Source organism: Xyrauchen texanus, chromosome 12 (genome assembly GCF_025860055.1).
Source record: "Xyrauchen texanus isolate HMW12.3.18 chromosome 12, RBS_HiC_50CHRs, whole genome shotgun sequence".
In the NCBI taxonomy this organism is placed as follows: Eukaryota; Metazoa; Chordata; class Actinopteri; order Cypriniformes; family Catostomidae; genus Xyrauchen; species Xyrauchen texanus.
In genome coordinates this window covers 31,956,118-31,984,100 of record NC_068287.1, presented here as the reverse complement: position 1 = coordinate 31,984,100, position 27,983 = coordinate 31,956,118, and the positions used below count along the sequence as shown (strand labels likewise).

General features: G+C 39.1%; 1 protein-coding gene across 1 annotated transcript in view; it reads left to right on the top strand.

Moving 5' to 3' along the window:
* LOC127652984 (glutamate receptor ionotropic, NMDA 2A-like) overlaps positions 1-27,983 on the top strand; it is a 254,281-nt gene that overhangs the window by 146,808 nt on the left and 79,490 nt on the right. Inside the window, exon 4 of the mRNA XM_052139450.1 lies at positions 7,452-7,566. Coding sequence (XP_051995410.1) covers positions 7,452-7,566 — 115 coding nt within the window. The remainder of the gene's footprint in view (positions 1-7,451; positions 7,567-27,983) is intronic.

The following is a 27,983-nucleotide window of genomic DNA, read 5'->3' as shown; positions in this document are numbered from 1 at the left end:
CGCCACCACGTCTTTCTGTACTTTCTGTGTGCGTGCTTCTCGGGTCCTCAGCAGCGCACGCACCTCCGCAGTCATCCACGGCTTCTGGTTGAAGCGTGTGGTGATGGTCTTGGAGAAGGTGACATCCATCAATTCACTTGCTGATGTAGCTGATCACTGATGCTGTGTATTCCTCCAAGTTGGTAGAGTCACCATATGTTGCAGCCTCCCTGAACATGTGCCAGTCAGTACACTCAAAACAGTCCTGAAGAGCAGAGATGACTCCTGCTGGCCAGGTTTTCACCTGCTTCTGGAGCGGTTTTGTGCATCTGACGAGCAATCTGTATGCTGGAATTAGCATAACAGAGATGTGGTCTGAGTAGCCGAGGTGGGGGTGGAGTCCGCCCGGTACGTGCCTGGGATGTTTGTGTTCGCCCCACTCATTGCAAAGTCCACATACTGATGGAATTTATGGAGCACTGTCTTGAGAGTTGCATGATTTAAATCTCCGGCGACAATAAACAGTCTGACAGGGTAAGCATTTTGCAGTTCGCTCATAGACCCATACAGTTCACAGAGCGCTTCCTTAGCATTAGCGCTAGGGGGGGATGTAAACTCTGGTTATAATAACAGTTAGTAAAAAGGTTTGCATCTAACAGTCACAAGCTCCACCAGCGATGAAGAGTAACTAGAGACTAGCATAGAGTTATTGCATGATTCTGTGTTGATGTTAACACACAAGCCACCACCGCGAAGTCTTACCGCACAGACGAGGCGAGCCCGTCTAGCTGAATGGGCCATCCGGAACTCTGTCGCTGAGCCACGTCTCCGTGAAAACAAAGATGCAGCAGTTTCTAAGCTCACGTTGCGTCGTGGTCTGCTGGTGTCGGATGTAGTCCAGTTTATTGTCCAGGGAGCAAATATTTGAGAGCAGGATAGATGGCAGAGCTGGCCAGCTAGGGTTTGTTTTTAGCCTAGCATGGACCCCCGCCCTCTTGCCATGCTTTCGCCTCCTCGCACACCGCTTACGACGCCCCCTCCCCTGTGCACCGGCATCAGACGACGCCGAGGACTGGAGGCCTGGTCTCCGCAGCAAGCCAAGTACACGTAGCAACTCCTGCAGATCGTCATGCAGCTTGGTTGTTGCATGAATCTTATATTTTAACAGTGTCTGGCGATGGTAGACATGAACACGAGTTGCTCCAATGTCCATGTGCCATAAAAGTAGGGCTAAGGGACAAAAATAGCACCATTTTTGATCCTGAGTGGCCGCTGCGTGCTACTGCGCTGCCATCTTGGATTAATCTTCATTGTCCATTTGGAAGATCCATTTGTGACTAATCTTTAACATCATTGCTTTATGGGTTCATGCTTTAATATACACATAATTTCTCATGATGACATGTTTTGTGAAGTGCACCAGTCAAGTAAATGAGACCCAGCGATTGAGTTTTGTAAAATACAGTGTCAGAAAGATTATTGGATTTGTTTGTAAATCACGTCGTGTGTGATTGCTCAAGGGAGAGTTTGCTGTGCTGCTTTGTTTTCAGTTATGCATTCTGTTATGCCAGTGAATTTTGCTGAAGATATGCAGACTCTCTGTAAATTTAACTTCATGTAGGAACAATTTCGTGCTTCCCCAATAACTAAAAATTATATATATCACATACGGAAAATCTTGTCTGCTCTCATTAGTGTCAAACCTGTTGCTATAAATGGCTAACGAGGAAGTGTCTTATTCACCCACACGCGACCTGTCAGGATGCAGCTTCAATTTGACCACATATAAAAACTGTGAAAGGGTGGTCGCACAGACCACGTTTTAATCTATCTGATTGCAGAGAAACTTTGCTGGCCACTTGGTCTGCAGATTTCCAGGGCTGTTCAGATTTTCCCCAATTTCCACATGCAAACCCTGTCTCTTACATTCTTCATTCCAGGGTTTTCAGCTGTGGATCTGCGGTACCCTGAGGGTCCATGAAGTTACCCTGTATACCGATATATAAAACATATAGAAATTTTACATGAAAGAAACACTTTACAATAACTAAAGTTGTATACTTTACCAATTGTTAATGCAGTAGTTCACATTAATGTATTATTTATTATTCACGGTTAAAATAATAATTCACCCAAAAATAAACATTATTTCATTTAAAACCCATAAGACTTAGTTTCTTATGCTAAACCACAAAAAGAGATGTTTAAATTAATATCCTGGTCCATATTTTAAAGGGATAGTTCACACAAGATGAAGATTCTCTAATTATTTACACACCCTCATGCCATCCCAGACTTTCTTTCTTCTACTGAACTCAAAGATTTTTAGAAGAATATTTCAGTTCTATAGGTCCATACAATCCAAGTGAAGGGCAGCCAAAAATTTGAAGGTTCAAAAATCACATAAAGACAGCATAAAATGAATCCTTAAAACTCCAGTGGTTAAATCCATATCTTCAGGTCGAGATTTAGTCCTTTTTTACTATAAATTCTCCTCCCTGCCTAGTGGGTGGCAGTATGCACAAAGAATGTGAATCATCAAAAACAAAAAAACTAAAATCTAAAAGTGAAGTGAAAGTGAAGAGAAAGATTTATAATACAAAAGGAGTTCAGTGTTGATCTGTTTCTCAGCCACACCTCTCAAATAACTTTTAAAGAAATGGATTTAACCTTTTATGCTGCTTTTATATGCTTTTGGACCATCAAAGATCTGGCCACCATTCACTTGCATTGTATGGACCTACGGAGCTGAAATATTCTTCTAAAAATTTCAGTCAGAACCATCAGAAATGTAATTTAACAGTAATTTTTCAATTAAAATCTTGACGTCCTTTGTGTGTTCATGTACGCTTTAGGGGAGGTTATTTGCAGTGGCTTACATAAAATATGTACTTCAAAATCCAATCTACAAGTGGTAAAAAATGATTTTAATTTGTCAAAAGACAAAACCTTTTAAACAGTATCATCTTTTATATCATCGTTGATTTTGTTGCATCCATAGACCATAAAACCATCATTACACAAATCCTTCCCCCTGCCCACCCCATAGTTTTGTTCTATTTGTAGCTATGGTCTTTCTAGTCCATATGACAAAGATCTTGCAGTGACAGAACATACTAAGCTAATGAGCACAACTCTCACACTTCTGCGGTCGTGCAGAGAACCTAAAGCTCCATTGACACACACTGTGTCCAGTATCTGGTTTCCTGAGTAATTGGTGGAAGGGCCTCTGCAGGTGTGACCAGTGTGGTGATCCAGGGCTCGTAATCTTAGCTGCAGCAAAAGGAACTGGGAGAGTTTTGTGTGACGAGGTGGAGGACGTGGCCGGGTAGTAATGATGCACACCCGGTGCTGAGTTGTCAAATCAGTGGGAAAGAGATAAGGGAGGAGCCGGGGACGCCAGAAAGAGAGAGCGAGAGAGACGTATGCGGCCACTGTGTGTGTGTGTGTGCGTGTCTGTGTGTTTTATGATATGTTTAAATTCCTTTGTATCATTAAAGTTTACGTTGAGTGCTCCACTTGTTCCTGCCTCATCCTTTCCCATCCTTGAACCACGTTAATTTGAAATGTAAAAAGAGCATTTTCAATAGAGAAGGGAGCCCGTGAGTGGAAACATGTCTTGTAGTGGAGGAGAGTGGAGCTTATTGATTCTGTTCCTCTCCTGCAGTCTGACGTAATTGCATTCAACGATATATGTAGGGTGAGTGGGCCTTCGCTTCACCCCCATAAATGAGACCCCAATCAACAAGCTGCTCTATCCATTCAGTCACTATACACCCACTAAGACCCATTTCATAAATTGAGAGACAATGGACAGGGACAATGTAAGGGGATGAGACGGCATGATTGGATATATATAAATTGTATTGAAATTGTAACGGCTGTAGTCTTACATTACAGAAAAAAAAAATCCAATTGTCTTTTTGATGGAGTCATTAGCTGGACCAATTTAATAATAATATATATATTTATTGTATTTACTTATTTTTGCATAATTGCCCATTTATATATGTAATGCTAAATTTGGCAATAATGCAATTGCATTACAGTTTATCCCATTCATCGTAAGACTCAATATGACGGCTGAAACAATGGAAGTCCCGCTTTACAGTTTAAAGAGCCAGTCACCTTTTTGATAGAGGTATTACTCGAGGACGCACATATTCATTAGCTGCATTAGCTGCATTAGCTGAACAATCTAAGGAAGCACATTTTATGGTACCATTGTTGTCATATGTTCAAGTATTGAAATTGTATTTGTTTGTGATTTTGACAAAGTGTTTTGGAGATTTCTGCCTTTCCCTAGTCAAGTAGAAATAACATTAAGAACATGGCAGACAAGTGCCCTGACTTGCCTTAAAGGAACTTTGACGTCTAATCCCTCTCACCTGGGAGACTGGTGGAGACACACCCATGGCAGAGTCCTCATTAAAATTGCTAGGTTGCAATTACTGAGAGGAGGGGCAGTTTGTCAGTGTTGTAGTACTCAAGGCCAAGACCTCATTTACTCGGTCTTGTCTTGGACAAAGAGGACTCAGTATTTTATTTCAAGACCAGCCAAGACCACAACAGTGGGGATATCACTAAATTGCCTGTGTATTGTCTGATTTATTTTTTAACATCTTTACTTTGATTGGATGTAAAACTTCCTGCTTCAAATACAAGCAATAGCTTGAGTCTAATTTGAAATTTTTGTTACTGTTAATGGCTGTTACCGCCCCCCTTCACACGCACTCCAAGAAAGTGAATGAGGGAGACAGGAGAAAAAACTGTGGCTTTCTGAGAAGTCAACCAAATCTTCTGTAATACAAATTGGCTACCTAAACCAGTGTTTTCCAACCACTGTACCCACTAGTGTGCCATGAAATAGTTCAGTTGTACCATGGAAAATTATCAAATTCCTCAAAATAAATAAATAGTTTTTCCCCCCAGTATTATAGTTAAGGCATAGAGATGGAAGAAGAGTTTTAAAGTTGCCAATTCAGTATATTTTCCAATTACAAAGTATTTTATGCAACCAGTTTCATGCAACTTTATTAACATTATTGTTCTAACAAACACTAGTCTCCTGTCAAACGCAACTGCTTCATCATCATACTTGTAGTAAAAACAGTCCGTCAGTGAACCGAATGAAAGAATAGAATACAACATGTGTATATTGTTTTACTCAAAGACTAAAAGCTGTTTGTTTGTGCACAGCACAAATGTTATGAACAGATGTGGCTTACTTGTCGCGTTTCTCTCATGAAACATAAAAAGAATATGAGAGACTGTTATGTACGATTACTAAAAGCAAATTGTCCTATTTTAAACAATTCCAAATACACCATGATACAATGTGAAGATTCTGACGTACTGTAATCTTCACGGAGAGCGTTTGACAGCTGAACCGGTGAATAGAAGCCAGACAGCTGCTCCCGGGTCCTAGTGCTTGCCGGATCCAACCTCTCCGTGTGACTTATGTGTTTTTTTCTCTCTATCATCAACGCAATTTTGACCCTGGTGCGACTTGTAGTCTGTTGCGACATTATGACCAGAAAATACAGGAAATAAATACATTAATAAATAATAAAAAATGGATTTGCTGTGCCGTTGCAAGAATTAATTTGCAAGAACAAATCTACAAATTGGAAAAGACACATATGTTGGTTTATCCAATTGTTTTCTCTTGGCATCTGTGACCTCATTATACAGTGCACCTATGTTACTTGCTTTTTTAAACACTGACCTAAACCACAAATAGTTAATCTGCAAATGAAATCGCACAGCAGTATGTAAGTTCTGCAATGCTTACCGAGATCGCTGGGACTATGTCGGCACTTAGAAAGGAAGCATAAAGAAAGGTAAGCTAAGTGTAAGTGATGCTAGCAAAGCTAGATAGCCAAGGTTACCAGTCTGCATCATGCTGCATTCCATTCAACTTGGAGAGTCAGAATTTCCAATGACAGGGAAAAGTGACCTGCGTGAAGTTGGCCCCCCCACCCAACGCAAAACGTCGGCAAAATAGTCTCAATCGTTTGTGCTTCGTTTGTGCTGTAAACATTTTCGTTTGTGCTGCTTTGTTTTTTTATATTAAAAAGGTCACTCAGCCCCCCACATGCTCTAAATTAACCCCAAATAGTCTCGTTTGTTTGTGCTTTGTTTGTGCTGGTTTGTGACGCTAAAAATGTCATTCGTGCTGCTTCGGTTTTTAAAAGGCGATGACGTCACCAACCCCCCCCCATGCTACAAATTTACTTAATGCAATAAAAGAGGTGAATGAAGAGGAATCTTCATTTGTTTTCTGTGGATGTTTTTAAGGTAATGTGGCTCTTTCAGATCAATTAGAGTGGTTTGCATGTTCCACATTTTAGCGCAAGCGTGTCATGCAGTGTGGGACTCATACTGGTCTGGTCTTGGTCTTGACTCGGTCTAGCCCTGCCTTGGTCTTGGTCTTGACTCGGTTTCGTCCTGCCTTGGTCTTGGTCTTGACTTGGTCTCAACCCCTCAAAGTCTTGGTCTTGTCTTAGTCTAGATACACTCTGGTCTTTGTTTCGACTTGATCTCGGTTTAGGTGGTCTTGACTATAACACTGGTGTTTGTGTCAGTCAGCATTTTGCCAGTCTGGTCACTGACGGATGCCTGAAAACATCCTGGTGTGGAAAGTGACACAATGGATTTATCACAGTCTCCATTCACAAGGGTTTTACTTTATTCATTTTCTTTTTTTTCCCCACCAACTGGTTTTAACAGCACTATTTCCACACTGTCTGATTTTTTTATATTATTATTTTACTGTGTGATCTTTTGAACGAAGTTAAAGGAATGTTCTGTGTTCAGTTCAGTAATGCATAAACAGAAGCTTATCCGCCTATAAACGTATTCCCACCTCAAAAGGGATTTTGACAACTTTACAGCAAAAAAAATAAATAGCTTTTTTCTGATTAATTAATGTAAGTTAAAACTTCACATTTCTGCTTTTAACCCCCTGGAATGCTTGCCTTGATTTTTGTATTGGATGTGTCTTACTGTAACCATGATTTTTTCCCCCCTTTTTTTAATTTCTGTTTTTATTATTTTTAAATACTTTTATATAATTATAGCAAAACACCACAGACGCTGTCAATACAGCTTAACTTGTATTGATTTCACAATATTCCTTTAAACTGGGCTCTTTTGTTAAACATCTAGAGTAATTTCTATTTCTTAAAAGATGAAGACAAAAGATAGTGATGCTAATAATAACTCACACAGACTTTTCATCTTCAGTTCATGTGATATCTGATTTAGGTCATTCATTAGTCTTCAGATGGCTCATTAATTCCTCCTTTTGTCTCTGTGCATGTTGAAAACGACCTTCATATGTTATTTTGATCGTTTTACGGACAGAATGAATATCATTAACATAAAAAGTTATTTTTGTGCCTACTGCAGCAGATAAGATTTGTACCACCTAACTGCTCTATTTCTGGGCCTATTTCTGTTTCCTGTAGGTACATGATGAACGTGACTTGGGAGAGCAGAGATTTGTCCTTCACTGAGAACGGTTACCAAGTGCATCCCAAACTGGTGGTGATTGTTTTGAACAAAGACAGAGAGTGGGAAAAGGTAAGTGAGCTCTATTCCGCTGTAGAAAACTACTGACCCTCATAACTGTGTCATTATAATTTCATTAAAACTACTCCAAGCAAAATGTCATTAACAACTGTTCACACAATATTAGTAACCATGAATCTGCCATCTTAATAAGACCCTGCAACAATGTAAAAGTGTGTCAGTGCGGTAATTACCTCAGCCACACATTGCTTGAGTCTGCTAATTTAAAGTTGCAATTGAGGCCCATTTCTTTTTCCATCTAAGACCACAATTCACCCCAAGTCACACTCAAATCCAAACACACACACACGTGTGTGCATCACAAAGGTATCTTGGATAGGTGCGGCCCTCTTTTTTATTTTCTAAGAGGTTCAATACAAGCAGAGCAAAGGAATAATTGGAACAACAAAACAATGGGAAAAATTGATTTGTGGAGTTTGCTCTGCAAATCAATCAATATCAGTGGGAGTCTAATTGACAGAATAAGGCTCGCACTGAGAGAAAACTCGGTTATGAATACAGTTCACATCCATGTGGCAAAAGGCCGATTAGCTCTGATCAGACCGCTTGAGGATTACAAAGATTGCAAGTCATCAATGATATTAAAACATCCCAAATAAATTGCTTTATTTGCATGAGATCTCATATACTGGCAATATGTGTTGATGTATCATCTTATGGCTCATTACACTGCCCCTGTTTTGCAGATATGATATTGGGTTTGTATTACAGTAGAAAAGAACACACTAAATTAGCTCCCAAAGGTTTTAGGGCCTCGTTATACGTCTGATCGTTAAAGTATCAGTATGGGCTCTCCTACAGAGAATCTGTATTGCTTTTCAACCTGTTTTGACTATTCTCTGGGCTTTTGGAGATTTATTCTATACATAGTAGGAATGGTAAGATTCACCGATTCACATCGGTGCATCGGCATAAAAGTTAACGATGCGATGCATCTTTTTAAAAAAGTGTGCATCGGATACAATTTGCACACTTTTGTATCCGATGCACACTTATGTATCGCAATGCATCTTTTCTAACATATTTGCATTGGTATTATTTATATATTATTATTAGTAGATGCGCTATACTTTTATTATTTGTAAAGTGACCAATAATTTGTGACCAATATTTTATATGTAGATTGATTTCTACTCTCTAAACTGTTTCTCCAGCGCATTCTCTCATCACCACTGCTGCTACGTGAACATGATGTATCACAACACTACGGAGATCGAGGCATGTCCTGAGAGTCACATAGAACAGGGGTGCCCAAAATATCGATCGCGATCTACCAGTCTATTCACAAAGGCAATGCTGGTAGATCGCACAAAATTTAAATGTGCTTACGTAAAACGTTTATACAAATAAATAGAATGTCTTTTCTTCTTTTAGTTTCTGTCTGATTTGCACTTGACGAGTACATTTTGACCAAACAAGATTTTTGTTTATTCAGTTGCCATGACAACTAGGTTCGCACCTCCCAAGGGCTTCTGAGAACAGTGAGCGAAATTGCAAAGCTAGCAGTGTTTGAGACTAGCAACCAGCAGCTACTGCCCGGATTATGCAAAACTGTCTGATTCCATTCAGTGCAAGTCATCAGAATAAGGTAAATGACCTGGCTATTGTAATCTATTGGGCAACATTGACAAAAAAATTTTTTTTTATTATTAATCTGTGTTTTTAGTTGGTAGGTCTTATTGAGTTGATAATTTAAAAGTAGGTAATCACGCAAAAACATTGTGGGCACCCCTGACATAGAATATAGATTAACATGGCAGAGGCAGAGCTGCATCTTCCACCAAATAATTACAAGTTTTAGAAGAGAGGTGGAGATTTTTACAAAACCATGTAGTTTGTAAAATATGTCATGCCGCTATAAAATATACAGGCAGTACTACTAATTTAACAACACACTTGAAGCGCCATCACGAAAGCACATTCTTCTACTGGCAAGTTACGGAACATTTCTTCATCGTTTATACCTGAGCATCCTTAAATTGTTTCATCATATGCAAAATAATTCATCAAATGAATCACATAACACCATATATAAAGATCAAATAAAGGGCAGACAAGTAAATCATTTGTTAGGTTATACAAAAGTTGCTTTAGAAGGCAATATATTGTTTATTTCCATATCACTGATATCATATCATTGATAGACTGTCCACAGCAATTCAATTTGCAACTGAATTTGTCAGTCTTTCCGAGATAGACTTACTGTATTATCTGGGCTTCTCTAAGGACGCGTCTATGTGCATGCGTCAAAAAGATGCTTTAATAGCATCTCACTTCGGATGCGTCACATTATAAATGGAGATTCATAAACAAAGTTCGGGAGGAGCATGTTCATTTAGTCCAACCAATCACATTGCTAGAGTAAGCGTATATAAACAGCTGCTTACCTCCATGCTGTGACAATTCGACCAGCATCCCTCCACCACTCCACTCAACTCCTACTTCTGTCTATTCATTAATAAATTAAATAAAGTTTGGGGGGCATTTGAGCCAAACATGTTACCTCACTTCAGGATTACATTAACTTGCAAATGACTGAAACAGTGTTTTAGGGTGCTGTGTCAAGTTAAACATACTTTGACACTTAGACAAATATTTGCGTGTGTTAGCTATTCCTCAGGTGTAGTGTGATAGAAATCCACTCCGATCATGGAGTGATGTTGCCATACTTGCTATCAGAATTATAATAAGGGTGTATTTTACTCATGTTCAAGTGTTTTGATGTCGAAGAAAAAACATGGAGGATGCCAGTTTCATTCTTGTATATTTCTTGAGGAACTTTTGACACCGACACAGAAAGCACTCTGTATCAGGTAGGTGCACTGAGCCTGTTTGATTACTCTGTCGGTCGTAACACTCAACTGTTATCAGCAGTAATGCTCAAGCTGTTAGTTTAACTTTATTTCTCAGCTATAGTGTAGTACTAAAACGAGCGATCATTGAGTGAGAAACAATTTGCACTCTGCATGACAACACAGTTTGTCAATATCAGCTCAACTCGCTCATAGCACACACTAGACGGTCTTTTGTTGAAACCAGCTGACTCAAATTTTTTATGTCATAGGAATGAATGAAAATTCACATATCTACTATAGCAGCTCTTACAAATCTGTACTGCTATTACACGTTTGTTTTGAAACACCACTAACACAAGCGGAGTAATACAAACTAGTGTTGTCAAAAATACCGGTACCAAGTCGGTACTCCAACAAAATATTATTAGCCAGGTAATTTGAGGCTGATGAAAAGGGATCAGCAAAAACCTATTTGTAAACGCTGCTTTCGCAATTTTCTGATGAAAGGAGGAAACACATCAAACTTAATAAAGCACATGAAAGACAGACACCCAGATTTATTCAAGCAAATAAAGCAGGTGAGTTTAAACTTTCACAATTTATATTATGTAGATCCCAAAGTATTAGGGAATGATTAAAAAAATCCCTAATCCCTAAATTAGCAGATCATGTTAATAATTATAAACTCAGAAACTGGCATTTCTCTGTTTGGTCGGTGCCTCTTCTATGAGTTGCGCGAATGTTCCGATCTAAGGGGGAGAGATTGAAACTGCACCCGGCTGAGAGAGACTCTGCCTCTGGGAACTCATCCCTCGAGCGCGGACGCTTAATGCAGCTAGATTAGAACACGACTGCTCGCGACTTATTTAATCATAATATCTATATATATATGTCACTATGCATTTCTTACCATGAAGAAAATTGGCAATATGCAGCTTTATTAATAAGAGCGCACTTTGCACATTAGTTTGGAAATGTTTTTTTATTCATTCTATTGTATGCTTGTTTATTTAGGCTTTTTTTTAGTACTTGGTAAAAACGTAAATTAAAAGTTGCAAAAGTTGAAGTAAATCTTATATAATGTTCAAAAATACTTTAAGCATACATTGTTCAGTTTTGTTATAATAAAAAAATTATATATTTAAATTAAAGTGTTGCTCAATGGCATATTTCTGTTCTTAGTTCTGCTGCTAATGTTTTGTTAACTTTGTTAATAAAAGAGTGTTGTTTAGTAACCTGTTTTTGTGTTTTGCTTTGGTACTGAAAATGGTATCGAGTACTGTGAAATTTCACTGGTATTGGTACTGACTACCGAAATTTTGGTACCGTGACAACACTAATACAAACAGTGAAGCGCCCCTGTGCTGAGGGTGTGAGCTATCAGCAAATTTGGAAGACCTTTCATCCATTCAAATTCGAGGAACTGGACTAACTGTTGTAGGTATGTATATATGGTGTAGTCAAAGTTATTTTAGCGGCACTATTACTTTTGGGTCATTGACAAATTACACCCAAAATTTAAATGAGACATTTACAGAATTTTCTAAAAAGAAATAAATAAAACTTATATCTTTCAAATTGTCATGTGGTGTAGCCATTAAGTAAAAAGTATTATAATACTTTCTTTGCACCTTGAAATCACGTGAGTATAAACAACTTATTCATTAATTTACAAAAAGTTTTCAAACAAAATTTTAAAGGAATTTGTTTTTAAAAAATATTATGATTTTTTTAGTCAAATATCAATAATTTTTCCAGGGTTACACCACATGAACAAAATGTGTTTCTTTTCATAAACATGTCAAAATAAATATCAGATGTTTTTTAAACATCTTCCTCTACATCTGTTTTCTGCTGGGCCTTCCAAATTCTCCCATTCATTTTAATAGAAGTGGCCCGTCTATACTAAATAGTCTCAGTACCAATGTTTATCTCAGCAAACTAATTACTGATAAAACACAATTTTACTGTGTTTTATAGATTTTATGGTTAGTATAAACAACAAAATGGCTACCTGCATGTTGGTTACACCCAAAGATTTTGATTTGGTGGACAAAAGCATTTAAAAATATGAATTATATTTTAAAACAATTGTTTCACTGTTTATTTTTTAAGAAATAACAATAAAATATTTTTCTGCACTAGTCATGCCAGCATTTATTTTTTTCAGGAATTTCAGATTTTATTGAGATTTTATTGAGATTTTGTTTTACTGTCTCTGGACACCACATCATATTTTATTTTAAGCCCCAGAAAAATATCAATATGACTTTAAATTCAGCAATTGAAAAATGTTCATCATAGAAGAGTGTATTCAAGTAAAGGGTTTGTGTGAATTGTATTTTATATGTATTTTTAATTTAACAGATCAGGAAAGAAATGAGTGTCACTTCTAGCACAATCTTTCATTCATGGCCATAATATGCACCTGTTAACCTCTGTAATTGTATTTTCTGATTCATTTTGTGAAAAAAAAAAATACAAGTTATGATCATGAAAAAGTTTTTTTTTCTAGATTGCTCACCCTCTGCAGACACACATTTCTTCTACTCCTATCTACTACTTGACCATGTTTGAAAGAGTGTGAATCATTTGAAAACTTGTGGCGTAAATTTAATGTGAACTGTAGAAAGGACAAGTCAACCCATCACAAACTCCAGCATATCTGTTTTACAGTGTTATTTAAAAAATATATATATATTGGTGATAGAGCTCACACGTTCAAGGTTGCCAGATCGTGTCCAAATCGCAGCAAATATCCAAACTGTAGAAAATTTAGAAATCTGGCAACCTCACACATGTCAAAATCTAATTCTGACTGGCTAATCACTCTTATTTAAAGTCTGTTATTTATCAAACGTATTAAAATAAAAATATTTTACCTGCATGATTAGTATTAAGTAATACATGACACAATTGATCTAAAGGGGATGGTGGCTTTATAAGGGGGATGCTTTTTGGTATTTCTTGCAACAAGGGGGATAGCATCCCTTGAACCCCCGAGCCCTGTATATATCTATATATTTGGGGTGTCAATCGATGAAATTGTTTCGAACTGTTTTTGTGATTAATCGCGAGGAAATCATGGTACATTAAAACAAATATTAAAATATAGTAAATAAATAACATAAATATATTTACTTTTTAATAATTAGATCAAATGGGCTGATTCAATTCATATCAAACTTTACTGGCAAGATAAACTTAAGTGTACATTGCCAATGCATTGGCCAGACACTATACAAACAGATATAAAACACCCTTAATAATGTTTAAAATCTCCAAACTATTATTTTTTTCTGGCACATGCTGGGTCTCTCTCGCATGGTTTTATTTTTGACACTGGTTCAGATGATGCGAAGAGATATGACAGCTTGCCCAAGTCACTCCCACACCTGGCTCACCGCTTGTGGGTGAAGTCTCCATTCTCCTTATAGTAAATCTGCTCCATTGTTTATTATGCCATGGACATGCATTGTGAATAAGTGTGCACTGCTCCATACAATCAGTTTCTGTGCTAGTATGTGCAGTCAAGTCAAACGTGTAGCTCCTGGAAATGTATATATGCCAATTTTAGCTAGAAGAAGTGGGGAAAAACATTAGTGAAGTTTCAGGAAGTAGAAAAAAAGGATACTGCACTTAAAAAATTTTATGCGTTAACCAGTCAACAATTAATTGAAGAAATTACATTTCCCAGCCCTTATATATGGATATATCAAAGTATCATGATATTACCATCTGGAATTCAGTATTTTTGCCACTACTAATATTGCTGGTACCTTTATGATAAATTGTTTGTGATTGGTTTTTGTTTTTTATCTCGCTTTGCCCCTCCAGATTTCTCCATGCTTGGAGTCTCTTTACAGGACAGCTAATGTCAGATGGCTCAGTTGTTGGGCCGAATTACTCTAAAAATAGCCTTTGACTCCTTGCACTCTGTGTTTGCTAGTGGCAATGTAAAAATCCTACGCGCTCCTTTCTTTTATCAGTGAGCTGACAGCTGCAAAGATCAAACTTCTATGGTGCCAAATTAAATCCACATGAAAGTAATTACATTAATTAATTCCATGTCAAGTTGCCTCTTGTTGATGTTGATTAAAGCAGATCAAATGTTGAACCGAGTGTCACTCTGGCTGTGTGCTGTCACATATTATTTTCCCTGTTGGACACAGTTTTGGAAAATGGTGACAGAAAACACTGAACTACAAGTGTCAGGAAAAGAATAACAGCTTCTATGGAAATACCCACACAAATGTTATGACCTCATGGCAGACTGCTAACAGACTGATCACTGACTCATCAGGGAACCATCAGTTGGGTTTCATCTCAATAGATTAAAAAGATACCAACATAATATAGCAGCTCCACAGTTGAGCAGAAAAAAGAACATTTAAATTTGGAATAGACATACCCTGATGAATTTTTATTTCTCAGAGGTTGCTCTTTTACAGCTTAGAATGTTTAATGTTGTTATTTAAATTAAGTACCAATTAATTACAAATTCTACTGTCTCAAAGAAATAGAAATAGAAACACTCGAGACATTTCTGATGTGCATTACAGTAATAGTAGAGCTATAGAATGAATGTAGGTAGGATAGCTCAGATAATTTAGTCTTGGAAGAATTTGATGAGAAATGCATGAATTACTTTTAAAACATGAGATTACACTTTGGGAAAAAATCTGAGAAGCAGGAGACTCAAGCAAAAGTTTCCTTTTGCTTTCCATGTAATATAATTGTTGTCTAGGAGAAAGAATTTAGATATTAAAAAAGAGATATCATTTGTGATTCCTATTGGTAGCCCTAATACAACAGTTCTGCCTGGGCACAGAACCATAAGGAGCTCTTTGAAGCCTTTAGGTGGACGCACAGAGGCAGAGTTACATGTGAAATGTGTTTCTCTAAAGAACAAAACTAGAGTGTAATGTAGTTTGACGCCACACTATGTTAATATTAATCTGACAAAGCGTATTCATCAGCGTGAACTTCTGGCCTAGCAAAGACAAAAGCATGGGACAGACTTACAGCCCTGTTGCACAAAAGCAATATCTCACACCTGACGAAAGGCCCATGTCAAATACTATGGCATCAAATACTAAGCAGACTCACACTGATGATTTACTTTGCATTTAGTTTATTTAAGCATTTGTCAGACACTTTTATCCAAAGCGACTTTAGCCAAATGCACTGATGCTCATCACCCTGAACACATTTAAAGACACACAGTTTCTTGTCTTCTGCCGTGTTGGTGTGCACTTTACACAGCTAATGACAGAATAGGTGCATCAATTACAAGATCGTTCTCCTCCTCAACTGTATTCACAATCCCAAAATTTGTTCTCTACCAAATTTGCGAACATAGTATCCTGAAATAGAGCAATGATTCTTGACAACAACTACACAACATGGAGAAAGGGCCTGCAGTCAAATTGTCACCAAATTGAGTGTGAAAAAGAACCAAAATATATAGTGTTTGACGAGACACTTCGCAAATTATTTAAAACATGAAAAGGTTTACGAACTTCAGTCTTGTAGTGTGCACTTGACTTTACAATGTAATCAATATATAAATGTGATCAATTCCCTTGGCGTTTATGGCGCAATGCTCTACCAATTCAGCTTCAGGACCTAGAGAAGCTACAGCCGCTAAAGGAAAATAAAATGTAGAGTAGAGTCAAGTGCAGAATCAGTAGAAATGTAAGCTTGCAAAGTCTGACATTTTGTTAAAGTAGAACATTTGAGCACAAAAAAAAAAAAAAAAAAAAAAGGTTAAAATATGTTGGTATAAATTATGTAATACAGTGCTGGGTGTTTGGCTGGAAATTCCACATTCTATGTGTGAAACAATGTTGATTAATGATACCACAACATTGCAGGCTGCCATGAAAGCAGTTTACACAATTTTTGTGGTTGTTTACATTTACAAAGTATCTGATTTAATTTCGTCTGCAAGAATTCATGTCTGGGCAGCTCCACCAAACACAAACATGCGTGTTCTCTTTGTTTCAGTTGATCTTATTGTGTCTGGCACATTTTTGTTGTTATTATTGCACAGTTGGGAATGTCTGTTGTGCCTGAGCTTCAAGTCTTTTTTCTTTTTAAATGTGCATTCATTTAAACAACAAAATGGATTCACAAACGAAAACTGCACAGAGTCATGATTAACTGCTTTGCTCACTATTAGTTTGTGGGGGCTAACACTATTTTGACAATTCTATGTTTTGCTGGAGTTGATTGCTACAGTAATTGCTTCATTATTCATCCACAGTTTTAGATGAAAAGCACTGCCCAGACAAGTTTACAGTCAGCATGCAATACACTGTGTTTTTGAGTTATTTGGACATTAGGGTGTTATTATAATAATTTTACTGCCCTGGGCAAAAGATTGTGCTTGACAATAAATTAAGGGTTAGATATTTTTCCTGCAACTGCTAATTCAGACATGCAAAAGAATGCCTCCGATATCACTGTAGGATATTTGGTATGCAACATTTAGAAGGGAACTTTAAAGTGCCCTCATTCTCACACCATTTTATGTTATATCCGCTCACAATTTCCACTGTAAGGAATTAGCTTTAATAAGTGAATTATAATTAATTCAATTATTGGAGTGATATTATTCTCATGGCTTATTGAAAATAATATCACACGTATTTAGGTACAGCTTTGAAGCAAAATCTTTTAGAAACTGGGCTGAGATTATTTATCAAAATATACCACAGTCAAGTTGTCTTTGAATACATAGAAACTTTATTACATAAATCTAATCTAACACATATATACATGAGACAGGTTTGTGAAAAGAGTGACAGAATGTGAGATAAATGATCAATACAGGGAAAATGAACTTTATGGAGTCTGTTAACAATACCTGAAGAACCATTTACTCTTCTTTGAGTCTACATCGATTTGCTATCGGATTACCCAAAGTATTTAACTAATATACCAGCACTTTGAGCACAATATTGGAGATGTACTTGCATGTAGTTGTGTTTCCTTGCGTTCATTGTGTTGCTTGGTTCTTGGTCGAAAGTCCGTCCTGTCGATGTTTTGGACCTCTGTAAGATTGGAGTTATTGTTTGTATGAATGATGAGGTTGGCTTTGAAGCGAGGCCTTCTCATGGGTGTGTGAACATAAAAAGTGACGAGCTTTCTCGGGACGTCGTGTCCTGAGCTTCCTTGGACCTCACATGGCATGGACCTGGTTCCGACAAGATCCTGAGAAGACCACGAGGGAAGAGTCTGAGCGAAGTCTGAGCAGTCCACGGAGCAGGAGATACGACGAGAGACGATAGAAGAGAAGAGAGAAAGAGCACATGTTCTTTCTGTTTGGAAACATTTGAACTGAAATTGGCCGCATCCCCTAAGGTGTCCTGCACCAATCAGAAGTGATTTTTCAGAGTCACATGGTCAACTGGGTGGTCTTTTCCAACAGTTTTATGGTCCTTTGTTTCAGATTCTTACAAATCTCTCGCTCAAAAATAGGGCATATTTAAACATGAACTTTTATATATTGAGAATGGTACAAGAGGCATGATATTCATTGTCATCAGCTTCCTCCAGGTAACTAAGCGAGCTTTGCATACCTAATTTGACATTCTTTCATTAATATTTGTAAATCCCTGCTTACAATCCCTGCTTGATCCGTTACTTTCTGATGCTGAGGAATTCCAGGATTAAAAGGGTAAATCCTAGATTCAAATCATGTCGTTTCAATTCTTCTGAAATCTGAAATATTCCTTACTCAAGACACAACATCATTTGAAATCCCTGCAAATCTATACATTTTTCAAATCGCTGGATTACAAGAAGCAGTGTGACATGGAATGGGTGAAAATGGCCTCAAAGGCTCGACCTCACTAAATCACAAATCATTCAGTATTCAAGCCAAACAAACAGTGCTGGCAAGGCCCAGCTCCAGCTGCTGTGTAGAGGGCTTGTCTGAATGCCAATTAGAGATGAAGGAGTGATGAAGAAGGCTCCAGAACCCAAGGCTTGAACCCCGGCAATTATTCGGGGGATGGCTGAGCTACACTGTGTTTCTGTTTTGATGCCAAGTGGGAGAGAAGTGCTCTCTTGGAGAGCCAGGAGGAGAACATGATTGGCTAATTAAAACAGATGATGGGCTTCTTCAATGCCTGGAAGTGACTGGTAGATTCAGGGTCTGCTCTCTTATAGGGGCAGCAGTGTGTATGTGTGAATGAAGGTTAGGTTCTGTTTCAAAATGGCATGTATTAACTAGGGATATGCAAAACTACATATTTTAATAATTGACTAGTCAGTGGGTTCTCTGAATGACTGATTGAGTATTCAGTCTCGGGTTGCAGCGGTATAACGGTTTCACGGTATACCATGGTATGAAGATTAACGGTGATCATGCAATGTACATTTGCTTATCTACAGTACGTATACGTACACAACACAATACTAATATACAATGTACTGTAAACAATACACACAATATAGAATACACATACAAAAAAAGAAATAAGAGTATATAAAAATATATATATTTTTTATATACTCTTTATTTTTAAGAGTATATAAAAATATATATATAGAGTAGGAGAATATATTTGACAGTCCAGTGTGAGATTATAAAATGAAGATTAATAAAGTGCAGTGCTGACTGTTGATCGTGAGAGATCAAGTGTTCAAAATCTGATTGCTTGGGGGAAGAAGCTGTCATGAAGTTGGCTGGTACGGGTCCTGATACTGCGATACCACCTGCCTGATGGTATCAGTGAGAGCAGCCCATGACTCGGGTGGCTGGAGTCTCTGATGATTCTCCAAGCTTTTTTCACACACACTGCCTGTTATAGATGTCCTGGAGGGAGGGAAGCTCACCTCCAATGATGTTTCTGGCAGTTCGCACCACCCTTTGCGGTTGTGGGCGGTGCTATTGCCGTACCAGGTGGTAATGCAGCCAGTCAGGTTGCTCTCTACAGTACTGGTGTAGCCAGTGTGAAGATGGGGTGGTTCATTTCAAACTTCCTCAGCCGTCTCAGGAAGAAGAGGCTCTGGTGAGCCTTTTTCACAACGGCCTCAGTGTGGACAGACCAATGAGTTCCTCAGTAATGTGGACACAGAGGAACTTGAAACTGCTGACTCTCTCCATCTGTGCTCCATTAATGGTGATGGGGCTGTGTTCTCTGTCTTTTTTCCTGAAGTCCACTACAAGCTCCTTGGTTTTACTGATGTTGATGGAGAGGTTGTGCTCCTGACACCACCAGTTTCATCATTGTCAGTGATCAGACCTACCACTGTCGTATCATCAGCAAACTTAATGATGGCATTGGAGCTATGTGTTGCCACACAGTCATGTGTGTACAGGGAATACAGAAGTGGGCTGAGAACACAGCCATGCGGGGCTCCAGTGATGAGCTGTTGCTGCCCATTCTAACCACCTGACATCTGCCTGACAGGAAGTCCAGGATCCAGCTGCACAGCGAGTTTCTCATCACGCTTGGATGGCACTATGGTGTTGAATGCTGAGCTTTAGTCTACAAACAGCATTCTCACATATGTGTTCCTTTTTTCCAGGGGGGAGAGAGCAGTGTGTATTGTAGATGCAATGGCATCATTGGTGAAGCAGTTGTTGCGGTAGGCAAACTGCAATGGGTCCAAAGAGGTGGGCAGCACAGAGCAGATGTAATCTCTGATTAACCTCTTAAAGCATTTGCTAATGATGGGGGGTCAGAGCAACAGGATGCCAGTCATTTAAGCAAGTGTTTTTGGCTTGCTTCGGTGCAGGCACAATGGTTGACGCTTTGAAGCATGTGGGGACTACAGACAGGGAGAGGGACAGGTTGAAAATGTCCATAAAAACAGCAGCCAGTTGGTTTGCGCATGCTCTGATGACGCGGCCCGGAATGCCGTCTGGACCCGTGGCTTTACGGATGTTCACCCGTCAGAAGGATCGTGTTACATCCACAACAGAGACGGAAGGTGAACCAACCTCTGTAGCGTTGGCCGCGAGTGCTCTCTCCACGAGGGCTGTGTGGTTGTCCTCAAAACGAGCATGAAATGTGTTAAGCTCATCCGGGAGAGAGGCAGCGGTGTTCAAGGTGGAGTTTTTATTCCCTTTGAACTGTCCTTGTGCCTATACTGGCATTTGGCTGCACTGATAGAGTTACGGAGGGCATAACTGGTTTGTTTACGCTCCTCCACGTTCCCGGAATTAAAAGCGGAGGTTCACCGTTAACCCATGGTTTCTGGTCGGGGTAGATCCGTATTGTTTTTGTTGGCACAACGTCCTCTACACATTTCCTGATGAAACATGTTACACTATCAGCGTAAACCTCTATGTCGTCATCAGAGGTGGACCGGAACATCTCCCAGTCCGTGTGATCAAAACAGTCTTGTAGCGCAGAGTCTGATTGGTCCGACCAGTTCTGGATCGTTCTGAGGGTGGGTGCTTCCCGTTTCAGTTTCTGCCTGTAAGCAGGCAGAAGCAGAAGTGAAGAGTGGTCTGATTTGCCAAATGGTGGGCGGGGGAGGGATTTTTAGCCATCCCGGAAAGGAGAATAGCAATGGTCCAAAACCCGGTCCCCTCGTGTGTTGAAGCTGATGTGTTGGTGGTATTTTGGTGCTATTGTTTTAAAATTGGCTTTGTTTAAGTCCCTGGTAACAATGAACGCGGCCTCAGGGTGCGCGGTTTCCTGCTCACTTATACTCCCATACAGTTCCTTGAGTGCCAGTCTGTGTCGGCTTGTGGGGGGATGTACACAGCTGTGATAATTACCACTGTGAATCCCCTCGGTAGCCAGAATTGTCGACACAGAAGCATGAGATATTCCAGATCAGGAGAGCAGAAAGACTTGATAAAGTGCACGTTCCTCTGATCACACCATGATTTGTTGATCATAAAACACACACCATCACCTCTGCTTTTACCTGAGAGGTCTTTCACTCTGTCCGCTCGGTGCACGGAGAAACCCGCGGGTACAATGGCCGAGTCTGGAATCTCCGCAGCCAGCCAGGTTTCTGTAAGGCAGATAACGCAGCAATACCTCATCTCTCGTTGAAAAGAGATCCACGCTCTCAGCGCTTGTTGTCCAGAGACTAAACATTTGCCAGTAGTTTACTGGGTAGCGGGGGTCGATTTGCACGACGTCTTACTCTGATGAGAACGCCGGCTCTTTTTCCCCTTTTCCTTCTGCGTTTCCGCAGCCGGGCAGCCCAGACAAAGGGCTCCACTGGCGTGTTTGTAAACAGCGGGTCGGCATTGAGGAATTTGAAGTCCGGTTTTTGGTGTGTAATTGCCGAACCAATGTTCAAAAGCATTTGTCTGTCAATATACAATAAGGCAGACAACATCTGTTATGATCCCTTGTTTTCTGCCCCGTGTTTTCTGTTTCACTCGTCACTGATCACGTTTCATGTCACGTTTTCCTTGTTGTCCGCCCCGTGTTTCACTGTCTTTGTAAAAACTATATCTCCCATCATTCCCGGCCCTCACTGCCAGCACTGCGTTATTGTCCACACTTGATTGTTATTTTGTCATCATCGTGTCCTATCGTTGACATTTCCTGTTCGCTGCTTATGTTCTATGTTCGTTCGAGGATTACATTGCCTTCCGTGAATGTGTTCTCAATCTGTTTACCCTTTGGATGTTCCTTTGTGTTTGAGTTCAGTTTTTCCCATCGTGGACTTTTTCATTTGTTCCTGAGTTTATTTGTTTGTTGTTGCAATAAAGCCGCATCTAGATCCCAACCTCCCGTCTGCCTTCTCCTGCATTCCACACAAGCATAACAACATCCAAGACAAAAAAAACAAAAAACTGTAAACAAAACAAACAATAAACTGCAGTGTTGTGTCGGAGCTTGCAACACAGCAGCCATATTCGGTGGCATCTTGAGTCCAATCTTGAGTCCTTAAGTGTGTGTGTGTGTGTGTGTGTGTGTGTGTGTGTGTGTGTGTGTGTGTGTGTGTGTGTGTGTGTGTGTGTGTGTGTGTGTGTGTGAGCGTGTATTTATCACTTCGTGGGGACCAAATGTCCCCATAAGGATAGTAAAACCCGAAATTTTTGACCTTGTGGGGACATTTTGTCCGTCCCCATGAGGAAAACAGCTTATAAATCATACTAAATTATGTTTTTTGAAAATGTAAAAATGCAGAAAGTTTTCTGTGAGGGTTAGGTTTAGGGGTAGGGTTAGGTTTAGGGGATAGAATATAAAGTTTGTACAGTATAAAAACCATTATGTCTATGGAAAGTCCCCATAAAACATGGAAACACAAGCGTGTGTGTGTGTGTGTGTGTGTGAGCGTATATTTATCACTTTGTGGGGTATGTTGTCCCCATGAGGATAGTAAAACCCGAAATTTTTGACCTTGTGGGGACATTTTGGCAGTCCCCATGAGGAAAACAAATTATAAATCATATTAAATTGTGTTGTTTGAAAATGTAAAAATGCAAAAAAAAAGTTTTCTGTGAGGGCTAGGAGATAGTTTGTACAGTATAAAAACCATTATGTCTATGGAAAGACATGTAAACCATAAAACATGTAAACACAACGTGTGTGTGTGTGTGTGTGTGTGTGTGTGTGTGTGTGTGTGTGTGTGTGTGTGTGTGTGTGTGTGTGTGAGAGAGAGAGAGAGAGAGAGTTAAAGATACAGACAGGAGCAGTCTTTTTCCACTGTTGTGCACCTACAGTATGTGTTAATTGTTAATAATCATAAGACAATATTTTAAAAGCTCACCCAGCTGATGTTAATTTTCATTTAGTAGTTAATTTAACATGCTATGCTAACATTTAAACTAACATGCTATAGTTATATAACAAGTTATAGTTACATAGTAATTTTGATCATGTTTATAATTCAGTTTATTATTATAATTCTGTTAGCTTTCTTATTTATTATTTTTATTTTCAAAAGGGAGATTTTTTTTTTACACATACTTCATGTTTCAGTTACATGTTTCAGTGTTTGTTCAACCCCCCCAAAAATTACAAAAAATATATATATATTTTTTCATACTTTTAAGGGTCTTTGTATTTTCTGAGATGGTCGTTGTAATCTCATACCATTGCAACCCTAATTCAGTCTTATGGAAGCCCTGTATAATAAGGCTGATTTAGGGTTCATTTTTAGATGCATTTATAAGGAGGCGTTTACATATTCTTGTGTTCTAAAACAGCTACTTCAGACTAAGCGATACAGAATGGAACACAACACAGGGATCTCGAGCCAATTTTCCTTTTTTTTACTTTTTTTTACTTGTCACATATATAAACACATAAATAAAGCATTTTTGGTGAAAACAAACAGCAAGATGCAGCGCAATTGTCAACAACGTCCATCTACATATCTACATTGACAAACCAGGGCTCAATAATAAGGATGGCATGCTAACACGGGGCCAGTGTGAGAGACTAACATGGGGCCAGTGTAAGAGAGTTTCAGGCCGGTTGTGAAACTGTCACTTATCTGTTTTGAACTAAGTAATCACAATTGTTTTGCAATTAATCGTGATTAATCATAGTACAGTGCATTATACATTACAACAAACATAAAAGATATAATCATAAATATATTTTCTTTTTTCTTTGATTTACTATTTATTTACTACTTATCAAAAAACTTGCAACAGTTGGTTAGTCAACATTTATTTGAATTATTTTATTATGAACATGTATGTTTTTTAGTTAATTAGACACATTTTTACAGGCATAAATCTTTTGTACAAGTACATATGTGTACATGCCATAAAATCAGTGGGCATGCAGCAAAAGTTGGGCAAAACCTTTGTGGGCAAAATCTCTGTTAAATAATTTGATAAAATGGGCAGATTAAATTAATTTCAAGCTTTATTAGCATGATAAACTTTCGTGTAAATTCCAGTGCATTATTAGACACGATACATACAGATATAATACAAATGGTGTGCTGAAGTTTCATTTGCTAAAGTTTAAAGTCTCAAAACTATTGTTTTCTCTGGCTGCTGTTCCCTTGTTTATTATGCCTGCATAGGACATGCGTTGCGCATCATGAATAAGCGTGCACTGCTCCACTGTAACCCGCACAAGAAGAGACAGTCACAATGTCGAATACAAACAGCTTTATTAATTACAAAGCATGCAACAGTACAAAAAAAGGGCAAATCCAGTGAAGAGTTGTCGAGGGAAGCGTAGGGTCAAAAGCCGGGGAATCAAAGTATAAACAAGGGGCAAATCCAAAGAGAGAGGTCGAGGAAAGCGTAGGGTCAAAGCCGGGGTAATCAGAATGAGTAGCGGGAAGGACTAAACAGGGGAGCTAGGGGAACAAGAGAGCTGGCAAGCTAAGGGGTAACGAATCACAGGGGGTCAAAACTAGACGAGACTAGCGGGGGCAAAGACACGGAATCTAAATACAATAACCAACACCCGTGAAACGGATGTGCTGTGGTATTTATAGGGGAAGGTGCAGGTGTAAACAATGAAAGGTGATGAGACGAGTGCAGGTGAAACTAATGTGCAGGAGTGCAGATGACGCGAGTGCAGGTGGTCATAATGTTCTGGGGATTGGGAGCGGGAAGCGAGCGAGGAGGGAGACCTGCTAATGAGCATGGGAGCTCGTAATAGCAAAACGAGTGTGCAATCTCGAACGAGCAAAACGGGCGTGGAAGCCCGAGGGAGGAAAAAGAGCGTACGAGCTCAAGGGGGCGGAGCGAGGGAGCGGGGTTCGTGACATCCACACAATCAGTTATTGAGCTAGGATGTGCAGTCCAGTTGGGTGTGTACCTACTGGAAATGTATCTATGTCAATTTCAGCAAAAGGAAGTGGGGAAAAACTCTCTGATCATTGGATGGGGGGGCAGGGGGTGGGGGGGCATGGTGCAATCGCAAGCCAATTGTGGCAGCCGGTGAAGTTTCTGGTGCCCCCTAGGGTAAGATGGTTCCTGCCTTAGGAGACTGCGTAATATACGAAAAGGGAGTGTTGGAAGTTCGCTCACACCAGGTGGATGTATTATGAAACATGCAGTTTGTGTATACAGTTAGTGATTTATTATGTGGTACTTCATCATATGTATACTTGTACCTACATATTCATGAATGACACTCCTCCATGCAGACTTGGCAGTGCAGTGCTCAGACATGTAATATCTAGTTGTTTGCTTTACTTTGCTACCACCCATGTCAACGGCTTGAAATGTATACTGTATTTGTTACTGCACCTGAAGCAAACACCCGTCAGCTAAGACCAGCTCATACCTGCGGCTCTAACCACAGATATTATTGCAGCCAGTGAACTTTGAAATCATCTGAACCTTGAGTTAATCAAAATCTGATCCCCGAAATCTGCAGCACTGTGGCTTTACTTTGCCCTCAGAATTTCATTATTGACAGAGCTGCTGTGTGAGGCCATCGAGCTCAACCTGTGAGCACCTTTGTGGAGAGCTATATTTATCTGAGTGATCTCTCCACGACTGCTAGATGGGGGAAAGATTTGAGAACTTGAGGGGTGTAATTGCTGGTCACATAACAGTAAACTGACAACATATCTTGTTGTCTCTCTCTCTCTGTCTTACCACCCCACTGAGTTTATGGCTCACTATAGTAGAGATGGTGGGATACCTGATGGAATTTCTTGGAATTGGCAGTCTGTGGAAGGCAGTTGTTGTAAACTATATGCTGGTGTGAAATGGATCTCTCTGCCATTTGTGCCATCTCACAGTGGGAAAGCAACAAAACCCTGTTATTGTGTCACAACAAACAGCCTTCTCCCAAAGGCAAATTACAGAAGGACATAACTCTTTTGATTAATTTTAATCTAAGTTTGTTATGTTTATTCACCATATGTGAATATGTCCATATGCCCTTCCAGACACAACCCCCAGTGGCTGGGGAACTCTCACTCACACCTATAGGGCAATTTTAGAGTCTCCAAATCACTTAACCTGCATGTTTTTTTTGGACTTGTGGGGAAAACCGGAGCACCTGGAGGACACCCACGCAAACACAGGGAGAACATGCAAACTCCACACAGAATGACCCAGTTTAGCCATTACTCACACCCGAAACCTTTTTGCTGTTAGGGGACAGTGCTAACCACTGAGCCACCATGCCGCCTAAAGTTAAAAATGCATTAAAATGTATTAATATTAAAATGTGTTAAGTTAGTTGGAAGTAAACATACATCAACAACTATTTTAATGGCTTTGCAATGTAAGCATCATGACAAAGTATGTAAATTAATGAATATAATACAATACATACAGTATAAAAAAGAAAGAAAGAAAGAAAGAAAAGATGGAAAGACAGAAAAACAAGCAATGAGTTAAAGAAAAAATGAGAAAAGTGGTAGAGTAAGAGGAAGGATTGGAGATTTAGAGAATGAGCCAGAGGCAGGACTGCTGTCTGCACTGGCTTTGACTTTCCACCAGAGATAAGGTGTAATTCTCTTTAGTAAGCCTAGTGTGCTTCTCTTCACCTCCGCTGTCTGTCATACTTATAGCCATGCCCTTATCCATCTCCACCTCTCACTACACTGCCAATCACAACTCTGCGCTTCATACCCAATGCATTTTCCCGTGGAGATACAGTTGATGATGTGCTTGTCTGCTGCCTAATTTAACGCACTATCAAATCAACACAGTTTGACTGATGGGATGTTCATGTTGTCATGTTAGCAGTGCAAACTGCCTTTCCTTCAGATATGCAATCAGTGCTTACCACACCATCTGGACACAGGAAAGATAACTGCCAGATTGAGGAGGATGAAAATGCAACCAGGTTAGGGATGGACACAAGCACTCGAGTAGAATTTGAAATTAAGTGTCCACTATATACATGTGTGCCAAAGAGGGGCCTTACATTTTATTTTTAGATTGATTACATTGTGATTTTCAGCTGTACCTTTATTGTCAACAGAAATGTCTCATAGCAACCAAACTGATAAACGATGCTGCAATATTAGCTGCAGCAGCTAATAGTTCTGCAGGTTAACAATAAACAAAAGAGAATATAATTCACCATTTTTTAATACTTGCCTCTGCAAATGTTTTCTAAACAATTTTATTATCATGTAATATATTGTAGATTCATTAATGTATATTTTGTTTATAGAAGTAACTGTTTATCATATATATATAAATCTCCCTGGGTGCAGTCATGTTTGTGTGACATCACACAACTGCATCTCGGCGAAATCAAAGTATATTATGTATAGTTTCCAAGTTAGAAGTTCGATGTAAAGTGGCAAACCATTGCTCTTTTCCCTGTAGGAAGGTGGAGTTGATTAGAAAGCAGCAAACAAGAAAAAAGAAAAGAAAAAAGAAAATGATCACAGCAAAAAAGTCCAACACAGTGCAGCATAACATTCTATCGGGGGCAGAGACAGCGCTCAGCTCAACACTCTGGGGATGTGCACACAATTCAGGCGAGTTCTTCCTTTCAAACAGAGAGTCTGAGTGCAGCTGAATAGAACAGAATGCAGGGTCTTTAAAACTATTTTTACATGAACATGCTTTCTGGGTCTTTAAAATTATTTTCACATAAACATAGCATTTGGAAAATGCGATTGTTATGGCGACTCCAGTCAGGGCAACTGCAGTTTGAAAATACACAGGTCAGACAACCGTAAAAAAAACAGAGGTCCTCGCTTATTAAGATAATTATGATAACCTGACAA